This window comes from Belonocnema kinseyi, chromosome 7, assembly GCF_010883055.1.
Source record: "Belonocnema kinseyi isolate 2016_QV_RU_SX_M_011 chromosome 7, B_treatae_v1, whole genome shotgun sequence".
Taxonomy (NCBI): domain Eukaryota; kingdom Metazoa; phylum Arthropoda; class Insecta; order Hymenoptera; family Cynipidae; genus Belonocnema; species Belonocnema kinseyi.
In genome coordinates, this window is record NC_046663.1 from 86,379,588 (window position 1) to 86,392,993 (window position 13,406).

Consider the following 13,406-nt stretch of genomic DNA (forward strand, 5'->3'; position numbering starts at 1 on the left):
ACATATATAGACGTCCACATGAAGAGGGCTTTTATAGGTATGAAGTTACGTATAGATTCATTGAGCCGTATAAATTCCCGGAATTTTAAGCCTAAAGAAGAACCCATTAGGACCTCGGTTACGAAAGGAGACTCTAGTGTATTTTTTAATCTGGAACCTCGGAAAACAGCTTTTTGAGAAAAATGGATCTAAACTTGGCGTGTGCCATAACGGACCGCCCATAAACTACTCTCTAAATCTGAAATAGTAAATTTCAATATTTCATAGTGAATTTTCACTATTTCAATTTAAGAAAAGTGGGTCACTATAAAATAGTGAAATTCAATATTTCAATTAGTGGTTTTACGGTTTCACCAATTCAATTAGGAGATTGCTCTAAACCACAAAAGTGGATTCCACTAATTCAAGTCTCAGGTCTTGATAAAAATAATAATAGAAATTTTATCTCAATCAATGCTATTTATTAACTACAACTCGAAAATTATCTCAACAGTTTCCATTTTTACGTTTCATATCGTATAAACTAAGAAGAAAATGAAAATCATTTTGCTACCCCGTAAGACTATTTAGACATTTTGATTCCTTAATAAGATAGCCACCCGCCCGGGAGAATCAGAAGAACCGGGATGAAGCCGAGAGAGAAATATTACACCGGGAAATTTCCCGTATTTCTTAATTAGCGCATTTTATAATTTTTGACAGTTTCCGACTTGAAACTATATAAATTTTAAAGTGTTTAGAATAATTAAACTTTAAAGCTTCTTAATATTTCTCGTCATATTTGACATTCTGCAATTTTCAACGGTGAACCTGACAGTTATTTTTGATTTGACAGAAATCAAGTCTTTTAACAAAAAAATCTATTCAGTCGTTTTAAATGTCACTTGATACTACATGACATGATCCTTATCAATAATATATTTATCATCTTTACAATTTACATAATTTTAATTTAAAATTATAGTTTTGAATGTAATTATAAAACTGTTCAATCTCTAAGGCTTTGAAACTAAAGTTTAGTCTTAAATTAACTTTTAGATTATTTTTTGGAAATTTTGACAATAAATAAAAAATTTGACAATATTATATATTCAGATTCAAAATTTCAGGACCATTTCACTGTTAAATATTTCAAACGTTCATATTAAAAGCCTTTATAGGAAGCTTTAAATTTATTAATTGGAGATGTAAGTATACAGCAAATTCGAATTGAAAAGCTTAAAACTGTACCATTTCAGAAAATGAAATCACATTATAGTAATATTTTTTTGTATTCTTTATTTTAATTCTTCATTTTCAATGTAAGATCTTAAAGTTGTCTGATTTTAAGTAAAGGATTTCAATTTTAAAGGGTTTGCGTATAAAAAAGTTTTATTATCACAATTTTTGGTGAATAAAAATTTTGTTAGTTTTAAATGAAGTTCGCATTTTTTTAAGTTTGAACGTTCCGAAATACAAATTTTTTCATTTTTAATGTTTTCATTTTTAATGTTTTCATTTTAAAATTACTATTCATTTTGAAAGTTTTTTTTTAGAATAATTAAATTTATTTTTTCAATTTAGAAAAATTTGGTCTAATTACAATTTAAGCAGCTTTTTTGATTGAAATATTTACTACATTTTTCCTCAAAAATTAATCTTTTCGGATGATCATTAATTTTTTTTACTGGAAATTTAACTAATTCAGTTTTGATAGCAAATGTCAAGTCTTATTTAAAAAATCCGGGAGAACGGAAAGCCAAATCGGATTGGTATTATATTCATTTCCCTATTGATGTTATTAGGGTGTTTTAAGATTTCGATTGCTTCTCTATGTTTTCTTGGAAATTTGTTGTGTGTTTTTACAATGACTGTTGTTTCATCAAATAAAGTGTTATGTCCCGTTTCGATATGATTTTCAGCTAGTGCTGATTGCGTGAAATGTTTTAGCCTGACTTTACTCCCATGTTTCTCCAATATATACTTTGCCACAAGAACAAGGGATTTTATATACTCCTGGATCACTGAGGGGTGCCTTTTTATCTTTAGGGTTATTTAGTAGTTGCCCTATTTTCGCAGGTGGTTTAAATATGGTTTGGATGTTGTGTTTGTTGAGAATTCTTCCTATTTGCTCTGTGACACCTTGGATGTAGGGTAGGGTGGTGGTCATTTTTCTCTCCCTTTCGTAGGTTGTGCTGACTTGCTTTTTTCAGTGTGTTTTCTTATTGCTTTATCATTTTGTTTGTTTGTGTAATCGTTTTGTATTAGGATTTGTTTTCGTTTTGTAAGTTATCTTTATCTGTTATGGAGACAGTTCTGTATACAAGGGAGTTGATGACCGATTGTTTTTGATATGGATGATGGTGTGAGGAGGCATGTAGATATCTGTTTGTATGCGTGGGCTTTCTGTAAACTTCATGTCCTAATGTGTTATCAGATTTTTTGTAAACTAATACGTCCAAGAAAGGCAATTTAGCGTTTTGTTCTATTTCCATGGTGAACTGGATATTAGGATGTAATTGATTGATAAAATCGAAAAACTTATTTAGTTCATCTCGTCCATGTCGCCAGATGACAAATGTGTCATCAACGTAACGGAACCAGAATTCTGGTTTAAGTTTGGCTTTATTGAAGATTTTAGTTTCTAGATGTTCCATAAAGACATTGGCTATTACAGGTGAGATTGGGTATCCCATTGCTGCCCCTGATGTTTGTTCGTAGAATTGGTTATTGAACAAGAAGTAAGTATTATTAAGACAGTGTTCTATCAAAGGTACGAGCACGGAAGGGAAGTTTGTAAAAGATTTAATAATATCAATTGTATCCGAGATTGGCACTTTTGTAAAAAGAAATACTATGTCGAAACTCACTATGATGTCTTGGCGTTGAATGTGAATCTGTTGTATCTTTTGAATAAAGTCAAATGAGTTTTGGACGTGAGTGATGGAGTTTCTTGTAAAAGGATTTAGTTTTGCAGCGAGAAAACGTGCTAGGTTGTAAGTTGGTGAGTTTATTGCGCTGACGATCGGTCTGAGTGGAATGTTTTCCTTGTGGATTTTTGGGAACCCGTAAAGTTTTGGAGAGATGGGATTAGTACACGGAAAAAAAATTCTTGAGGCGAACGAGTGAATCGAGAATATATTAAACTCAAAGAAAGTGTACGCTTGGATTAGGTAAAACGTTTAGTTAGAAGAGTTAAGTTCGAAAGTTTATTATTTTGGACAGATTATGCATAATTGTATTATCTTCAGATTAGAAAAAAATTTAGTTGTTATAGAAATATATTAACTTACAGTAGCCAATTTTTCGTCTGGTATCGCGAAAATGAATTTCCCTGAAATCCGTGTAATGCATTTGGAGGTCAAGTTTGTTGTTTTTATCGCGTTTCATGATATTTCAATATAGTTATCGCCTACAATCGAAACAAGTGTAAATGATTATTACTGCATCATAAACTCCATTTAATATTAACAATCGCGCACATTTTAAGTGGTAAAAAGCGTTTAATTGTCCAAAGTAAATCTCAACTGTCACTGCTCCCGATTAGAATGTCGCCATTTTATTTAGCTGCTCCCATAATGCACCGGCAGTCTTCCGATAATTGCTTCAGGCACCTATTCTTAATATTCCTATTATAGCTATGCTTATTAGGGATTTGACTATACGATATCCCTGGTATATGGGAAATGGTCAAGGATATTCATTTTCGCTGATCCAGGGATCTTTCTAAATTCCTTCGTTCTTTTTCAGCTAAATGTTTGGCTATAATAAGGAATAATATCCCTCTCACAGCTCAATTTTTTTTACCGTGTAGGAATTAAGTTAGATATTGTTTGGCTGTCAAATTTAGAGTCTTTAAAAAGCGTTTTTGTTTTACTGACTATTGTTTTTGTGGGGTCCTTTTTAAGTTTTTTGTATGTGTCGCCAGTGAGAAGATCCATGATTTTGTTCTTATAGTCTTCTTTATTCATTTTTACTGTTGTGTTGCCTTTGTCTGCGGGTAATATTATAATATCTTTATTTTGATTGAGTCCTTTGATTGCGGTTTTTTCCTGCTTTGTTAACTTTAAGGAGGGAACTTGAGCTTGGCGTAAAATGTTGGCCGTCCTGCGTCGTATGTCATTTGCTTTTTCGGGTGGAAGGGTATATATTGTGAGTTCTAAATTGCTGATTATTTCTTCTTTTAGGCACCCTTCAGTAATCCAGGAGTATATAAAATCCCTTGTTATTGTGGCAAATTCTATATTGGAGAAACCGGGAGAGCGGTGAGCCAACGTATGAAGGAACATGAAAGTAAAGTCAGGCTAAAACATTTCACGCAATCAGCACTAGCTGAACATCCTATCGAAAAGGGACATAACATTTTATTTGAAGAAACAACAGTCATTGCAAAAACACACAACAAATTTCTAAGAAAACATAGAGAAGCAATCGAAACCTTAAAACACCCTAATAACATCAATAGGGACAATGAATATAATACCAATCCGATTTGGCTTTCCGTTCTCCTGGATTTAAAAAAAAGACTTGATTGGCCAATCAAGTTCAACTAGTTCCCCACGGTGGGGCGCTCTGCTCAATTACAGGCATCGTAGAGAGTATACCTAAGAACAGCATGACCTGATACCTCAGTTTCAGGTCAGCCCTGAAAATGTGAACTGCAATGTTCACGAAACGTCGTGAAAAATTATTTATTTTGCTGAAAATTTATCCTCTTTTTTTGGCTGAGAATTAATTTTTAAGCTGAAACTGTGACTATTCCATTTTTGCTTGGAAATTAAAATTTGTCATTGAAAATTGACCCTTTCTAACTGCAAATTTCACCATTTAATTAAAAAAATATGTATTTTGTTGAAAATTAGTCTTTTTTAGCAGAAAATTATTTTTCTTCAAATTCATCCTCTTTGATTAGAAATTAATTTTTTTCAACTAATCTGCTTTGTTTGAGGTTTAAGCTCTTTTGTTAAAAATTCGTCGTTTTGATTGAATTGAACTATTTCTGATTTCAAAATCAAATCTTTTTTGGTTGAAAATTCACGAGTTTTGGTGAAAGATTGTCTTTTATAATGTGATTTAAGGTGATTTAATGTGAAATAAGGTGATTAAAAAAAAAATTCTTTTTTTTTTAAATCACCTCTTTGTTTGAAAATTCGTTTTTAACTTAAAAGTTGATTCTGTTTATCAAAAATTCACTTTTTTCGGTTGAATTCTATTGGTTTTTGTTAAAAAATTATTTGGTTGAAATTGCATCTTTAAAGCTTAAAAATTGAACTATTTTAGTAAAAGTTTAATTATTTTGTTGAAAATTTAACTCTTTCATTAGAATAATTTATTTTTATTTAAAATTCTACTTTTTTGTGTGAAAAATTCATTCTTTTGTTTTGAGAATTCATTTCTTGATTGAAGATTCATTTTTCTAGGTAGGAAAGTAACTTTTTGTAAAGAATTCAACTATTTCATTGAAAATGCAATATATTTCAACTTAAAATCTTAAAAATTTAAAATTTTTCATATGTATATTATTTAAGTTATTTTAATTTAATAGATTCCACTTCCCTATTAATACTCTATTTACGTGAAAAATCACCCTGTTTTCCTTGTGTTGAGAGAATTTTAAGCTGTGAGATATGATATTTGAATATTTTTAATTTAGTACCGTAGCTTACAGTACAGCACACGATCACATAGACATAATAATAGCTGAAATCACTAGGAATGCAAAAAAATTCAGATTAAACCTGAAATCCTTGTCTAGTCAAAATTATCCAAAAATTGATAATGTAGTTACTGAAGTATTTTATGGAGGGTGTGATTAGACTTTTTTTGAACACGAAAAAAACCCACTTTCAGTTGCTTTTAGGACATGAGTACAGAGACAAAAAATCCAATAAAGGTCTTATTGTCATCCCCCAATAAAACCCGAAAATAATAATTTTGACCATTTTTTGAAAATGATAATTTGGTAGTTAGAGGGAAAAACATTCCAAAAGAAAGGATTTTTCGGCCACCCTGTTTCAAGCGTTAACTTTCCCCAATACATTTGTCAAAATTCTAATATTTTCAATAATTTACTTTTTACAGCAATTTATTTACAAATACTTTATCTGGAGATCAAAGGAAGATCTAAAGCTCTAAAAATGCACAGTTTTGTGGCGCGAGTGCAGTTTAATAATTCAATACATGGTAAAATCATTGTTACGAAAAATATAATCTTGAATATTTCTGACTTTAATTAGTGATGGCGCGTGGGTAACATAGCAGGAAAAGTTGTAGAAAAAAGGTACATTTTAGATGGAAATAGTAACTCCATTGTCACATCTATTCAGGGGAGTTAACTTGCTTATGAAGTTACTAGTTTCATCGAAAGGGTATATTTTTGTATCATTTGTTCCGATGTGCCGCGCTCGCGTTGACACTGGTTAGAATCAGAAAAATTCAAGATGATATTTCTTGCGTAAAAATGATTTTAGCGTAAATATTATTATCGAACTATATTCGCATAATGAAACTACACATTTGGAGCCGTTAAACAACTTTCTACCTTCATGTGTTCTCAAGATAAAGCATTTGTAAATAAATCCCCGTAAAAAGTGAATTATGAGAAATGTTAGAATTTTGACGAACGTATTGCTTAAAGAATGTTAAAGTCGTATCTGTAAACTTTTTCAGATTATTCCTATAGTCGACCTTGTTCTAGAAACAGGTGAAATGTAACACTTGAAAAGGGTGGCCTAAAAATCCTGTTTTTGGGATGTTTTGAGCTCTAACTTTTGTCCTCCACTTTAGAACTAGCCATAAGGGCCCTTTTCATACGGACGACCACATATATGTTCATTCTTTTCAAATACTTATTATTTTTAGGCGGCTTTGGAACTTTTTTCCATCACGGCAAAAGTTGTGGAAGCACCAAAAGCAATAATCGAGGAGCTTTTTTTAAAACATGCCCAAAACAATCTTCTGCAGATTTCACCCTGTGGGAGAAAAGTGGTGGCCTGGTCAGAGGAAGTTAGTACCGAAATTCTTAGCAAAATTTCGAGTGTGACTGGGGCCAATGAAACTGAAATTCTGTTGACAGCCACTGTGGATTCTTTAAAAGAGTATTTTAGACACTCAGGTCTTGAGATTCCAGAAGAGGTATTGGCAACTGCCAAATTCGTCAGCCAAAGGGCCCTTTTTGTCCAAAATCATGAAGCTAGGGGTCTAGTGTGTCTTGCGCTTCCCACACGAACTCCATTATTTGAGGATGATCTTATCGAAATTCTCCAGGTTGGTAACAAAAAAATATAATTCTACTTTAATGCTTGTTTCATGATTAGAGTTGAAGGTCAAATTCTTATTTTTTTGTTTTTGAAATTTTTAATCACGTACTCCCATTTGTAAGGATCCATAAGTTTTAACCCCCACCTCATCCTTAAGATTTTCATTTTGAATAGAAAAAAGTTTAATGTAACAAAAAAAAGTATTTTCAACCAAATATTAAATTCCTCAATAAAATATCCAAATTGTTACATTTTCAACCAAATAGTTAAATTTTTAACAAATTTAATTAATTTTCTACTAAATAGTTGAATACTTCAAGAAAAAATCCGCCCGCTTCGCGGGCACATTCTCCATGCGCGCGGCTTGCTTTGCTGGCAAGTTTGAAAGCGCCTAAGGCGCGCAACTGTTGGTTCTCGCGCTTCGCGCTCGATGATATACGAGGTGTGTTAAAAATATAAGGTCACTTTATGCTTTTCTCAAAAAATATTCATTTATTCCTCAATATTTATGTTGTCCCCTTCAAAGTAATCCCCCTCAGATATAATACACTTGTGCCAACGCTTGTTCCAATCATCGAAGCACTTCTGATAATCATTTTGTGGTATAGCCTTGAGTTCTTTCAGCGATGCAGTTTTTATCTCCTTAATCGTTGAAAATCGATGTCCTTTCATGGGTCTTTTCAGTTTTGGGAAAAGAAAAAAATCACTGGAAGCCAAATCCGGTAAATATGGAGGCTGAGGCATGACTGTGGTGCTGTTTTTGGTCAGAAAATCTTTCACAAACACTTTCAAAATTAAGCAGTTTTGGAACAAATTTCGCTGACACACGTCTCATGCCCAAAACGTCCGAAAAGATAGCATGGCATGAGCCAACCGATATGCCAACATCTGCAGCAACTTCTCTGATGGTAATTCGGCGATTTCTCAACACCATTTCTTCCACTGCTTGAACGTTTTCATCTGTTGTTGACGTACTGGGACATCCAGGGCGAGGTTCGTCTTTGGCATCCTCTCGGCCTTCTTGGAACAGCTTGTATCACTTATACACATTTTCCTTACTCAGAGAAGACTCACCGTATGCAACTGTCAACATTTCAAGAGTTTTAGAGCACTGGATTCCATTTTTCATACAAAATTTAATGAAAACTCTTTGCTCCATTTTTTTCGAAAGAAGAAAATCGCCGAGCACACCAAACCCTTCTAACCTTTTACGCCTCTGCCAGAAAAACAACACGAGCTATATAGTCAAAACTGTGAACATATGATCGTGACGAGTGTACCAACAACATAAAACAAAAAATTTCAAACTTGAATGTACGTAGCCCGCGAAAATTGCAAAGTCACCTTACTTTTTGAACACACCTCGTATTTATGTCGCGCTTGGTCTTTGTATATTCCTTGCACTTGTGTACATATTTTTTTTATCTAAAAGTCGAAACATCGACAACAGTAATTTGGTAATAGTCACTTCTTTTTTGTTAAAGCTCCTTCGGCTTTAACGAATACATTCTCATCACGTATCTGGTGCTTCGCACTCGAATTTGTATCTCAACTTGTATATCATTTCCATAAATGTATAGTATTACAATTCACATCATGCATTGATATTAAAACAGACGTAGTTTCATTGTCTCATTTAAAAAAATGCGCATTCTTTAAAAAAATTTGTTATTAAACATTTTACTGCAACTTCTGCCGGTTTTGTAAAAACTGAATTTTACTCATTTAATTTCTGAGAAGTTCAACCAACCTTCAGCAGCGTTGTGTTAGATGGGAGTTCATATAATCTCATTTTCACATTCCCGGTCCGCAGTGGGGAAAAAATTACATTTTTGGTTCAAAATAGCGTACAGCCTACAAATATTGAGCTATTTGACCAAAAAAAATTTCAAAAAAAGTTGTTCAGATTTCTAAGAGTGTTGTTGAGCCTGATTTTTCAATTTTTCAATATTATATATATTGTTAAACAACCAAATTTGTTATAAACAAATTATTTGTTTCGGGCATTTGTTGCCAGTAAAATTAGGTTTTTTCAATGCCAGTCTTTTCAGATAAGAACTTGATTGGAATTGCAGCAACATTCATAATGAGTTGATAAATTTTATTATTTCTTCAAACAATTTTGATGAAAAAGTGCATTAATCAGGCACTTGTCTACAGAAAAATTCATTTTTTTCTGTGTCAACAGTTTTAATTAGGATTAGACTGAAATCGAAAAAAACTAATTTTTCCTTCCACAGATGCCCGAATGATGCATTTGTTTGTTAAATTTGTTTTCAAAAATCATAAAATTTGTCAGTTCATCATGAATGTTGCCGAATTTATTATGAAGATCCCAATTGAAAGTCTGATATCGAACCAAAAAAGAATTTTTCCGTCGACAGATGCCCCAATAATACATTTGTTTATTAAATTTGTTTAAAAAAAAGTTATAAAATTGATCAAAAAATTATGAATTTTGCTGAAATTGTCATGAAATGTGAGTTTTGAAAAAAAAAGGTAATTTTCAAACGAAAACCAGAACTGTGAATCGTGCCATAAATAAATAGAAATTTTGCTAATTTATAGGCCGAAGAATAATAATTTAAATAAAAATTGAAGTTGACACAAGACTACGTAATTTATGCACGGCCCCTCAGTGACAACTTATCAATTACTTTTCACTAATTTCAAATTGTTTATAGAATTATTATTTGAAAAAAAATTTAATTTTCTCTATACGCCATAATGAAACAATTAGTTAATGTTAACAATAATATTTTCTGTTGAAAAAATTTTTATAGCAATTACTAAATAATCATTTAATTTATAAAACTTCTTATTTGTATAAATTAACTGCTTTATTAATCCCACATGAAAAAAGTAAATATTGATAATTTACTAAAAAAGTTTAAACAAATGATTTTAAATTGTTTATACAATTGAAGTACAACTTGAGAAGTAAGAAAATATTATAAAATAAGCGGCATAGTACAAGAGATTAAAAAAAAACATTTCTTTCTCTTTCTACCTTTCCTATGAAAAGACAGAAGTGAATAATAAATAATTTTTTAAACTAATAAAAAATATCTTTAGCCAAAAATATCACTCCTTAAATTTCATTGAGTTTGTCATTAATTCCAAAAAATACATTGAAACTCTATTATAGCGCTGATTTTGAGGCTGACGGTGGGTGGGAACTAACTCATTACAGCCCGCTACGCTTTTGTTTGTTCATGCTTGACTGCTCGCCTGAGCGACAACCGCAGACCCCGCTCACGCTGCGCAGCTCCTCTTACACCTATCTGCGGCGCGGCTTCTTTTCTCGGAAGGGCTATAGAAGGGAGGGCTATTGAAGGGTTTCACTGTACTAACTTATCATAATTTAAAAAAATGAAAAAATGACAATTGTTTACATAAATAACAAATACCTTAAACAAAGAATATTATTTTTTAAATTTATCAGGAGTTCTATTAATAATTCTAGAAAATACTATCTTGCATTCTGAGGGGCATTTTAAAGGAAGAATACAAAGGGGTTCAGAGGGTCAACATTAAAAAGGACTGGGCGGAGATTGGTTGTAGAATATTTTTAAGAAACGACTCAAACGTAATTTATAAACAGTAAATAACAAGTGTGTTAATACTGATCGATTCAAAAAATTGGAATATCTGTTTCCAGGCACCTCATAAATTTCGGGAGAGAAGGTCGTTGCTCTCATTCAAATTGTATTTTTAAAGTATTGTTTTTATCTTTGAAACTGTGCGAGAAAAAATGTATTTTTCTTCTGAAGAAAGTATTGTTTATTATTTAAAATAAATTTTATTTGTAAATTATTCTCAATCAATCATTCTCCAACTAAAGAAGCATCCCCATTAATAAATTTTACCAAATTTGAACCTTTCAGGTAATTCAAAGGAATATTCAAGATGCAAGATCCACACAAAATGCCATCTACGCCATCACAGGGGCAGAAATATCCTTCGGATTATTGACGTCTTGCCTACCTTCTACTTTACTAAAACTTTTACTTAATCATCTCACAAGAAGGTATTCCATATCCTTAACCCACGTAGATGGTGATTTACCAGTCGAGGGTGTTCACACAGCCGTTTACTGGAGGCCACCTCAGGGAAATTGCAGTACGTTCAAATCTTAAATAAAAAAATATTAGAAAGTGAGATCGAAATTCGAAGCAAAGTTATATTGCTTTAGCTACTGTCCGAGTAAACAAAAATTTAGGGATCCCACTAAGATTTCTGTTCAAGCCCCGTCAAAGTGCGGGTATGAGACAAATACCAACTTCCCTCATAAATGTTTAAAAGTCCTAATAGGAATGATAGTACGAAAAAAGTTCCATTTTACTCTCTTCGAAGTTTTTAAGTTATCGTCACATTTATGTCTTCAAAAAGTACTTCTGCAATACGCGACTAAAAAGTATTTAAAAAGTGTGAAATATGTCCCGTTTCACTAGGACTTTTTTAGGACAAAACTAAGAGAAAAATATCACTCAATTCCTAGCAATTTATTATTATTATCACCATTGTTATTTAAAACTTGTAATTTTTTTAATGCTCCTCCATATTGGATCCGCCATTTTGAATTTTAAGATTTTGACTTCAAATTCGTATACAGAGACCAAAAAAATTCCTGAAGTCCTATTTTGAAGCCAGTGGACCCATTTATAAATTTTTTGGCCGCCATATTTGATCCGCCGTTTTTGATTATCGAATTTTGATTCCATATTCGTAATCAGCGATCCAAAAAAACGTCAAAAAATCTTTTTTAAAAGCCACAGTACTTATTTATAGAAAATGTTGTCCGCCATATTAGATTCCCCAATTTTAATTTTTGAATTTTAACTTCAGAATCGTAATCAGCGACCTCCAAAACCCTTGAGAACCAGTTTTGAAGCCACGGGACTTTTTTCACATTTTTTGTCCGCAAGTTGAATTTTCGAAATTTGACTACAAAATAATGTAAATGAGATTAGTTATAAGCGACCAAAAAAATCCTTGAGACCCCATTTTGAAGCCACAGGACGAATTTCTTCGTCATTTTTTTTACCGTCGTATTGAATCCTCCATTTTAAATGTTGTTATTTTTAATTCAGATTCGTAATCAGCGACCCGGCTTGCTGATTGCGAATCTGAATGGGGGCTTGTTAGCACAAGTCCCCAAGTATCCATTTTTAAACCACGAAACTTATGTATACATTTTTGTCCGCCATATTGGATCTGCCATTTTGAATTTCGAAAAATTAAAAAATTTGACTCTAAATTCGTAATCAGCGACCCCAAAAACCTTGCACACATGATGTTTTAAAACAATTCATATGTAAGGAAAAATGTATGTTTTGCCGGTACTTTATGTTCCCAAAAAGTCCTGTTCAAAATGAACGTATTTTGCATTTTTTTTGCTTTAGTTCACTTTAAGCAGGACCTTTTTGAAACATAAATCAAATGAGCACTTATAAAAATGTTGAATACAAATAAATTGGAACCTTTTAGTACTTTTGTCGCAAAAGTTATCCAGGACATGCACAAATTCAGGAATCTTTCGGGATTTTTATCCTAAAAAAGACCTGGTAAAAAGGGACATATTTGAACTTTATCGGTACTTCAGTCCAATCCAGCAGTACTTTTTTTAGACTCAAATCCCATCAGCACTTGGAAGAATTTCGATCAGAGAATCAAACAATTGGTTTTCGGGCCAAAGAAAAAATGGTTCGATTTAAAATGATTCAATTTGAAGGCTTGAATTTGAACTTTTTAAGGCAGTTGGTTGGTACAGTTGGTTAGACACTCGGACTTCACCTCAGAGGTCCGGGGTTCGATCCCTGAGCCGGTACCTCTAGAAATTTTTTAATGTACCTTTACCGAGGTTCTGGTGGTTCGGAGCCCACCTTAAGCTGTAGGTCCCCCCATCGTGTACTTGACTGCAACCCAGTCCGTCAATGATGGGGTAAAAACCAGGCTTTGTCCAATATGTCTGGGCAGACTGCTCTCATCAGGTCACTTGATTGCATTATAAAAATGCGTCCGTGACTGATGATATATACCGGGACAGCCCCGTGAAAAAATGATCAAATAAAAAAAATCCAACTCTAACCAAAAATGCCTTCGACATTTTGGGCAGTATAAGCCTGTGACAACATTTCCACACAGAAATGTTTTTTATAATAATAT

The 13,406-nt window shown here is 32.6% G+C and overlaps 1 protein-coding gene across 6 annotated transcripts in view; it reads left to right on the forward strand.

Moving 5' to 3' along the window:
* Positions 1 to 13,406, forward strand: part of LOC117175944 — a 35,689-nt gene that overhangs the window by 13,859 nt on the left and 8,424 nt on the right. For 5 of the 6 annotated variants that reach the window (XM_033365811.1, XM_033365810.1, XM_033365809.1 and 2 more), the window contains 2 exons: positions 6,841 to 7,245; positions 11,126 to 11,360. In XM_033365811.1, coding sequence (XP_033221702.1) covers positions 6,841 to 7,245; positions 11,126 to 11,360 — 640 coding nt within the window. Of the gene's footprint in view, positions 1 to 6,840; positions 7,246 to 10,704; positions 10,967 to 11,125; positions 11,361 to 13,406 lie in introns of those variants that run through there. The other variant, XM_033365812.1, reaches the window with a different exon arrangement.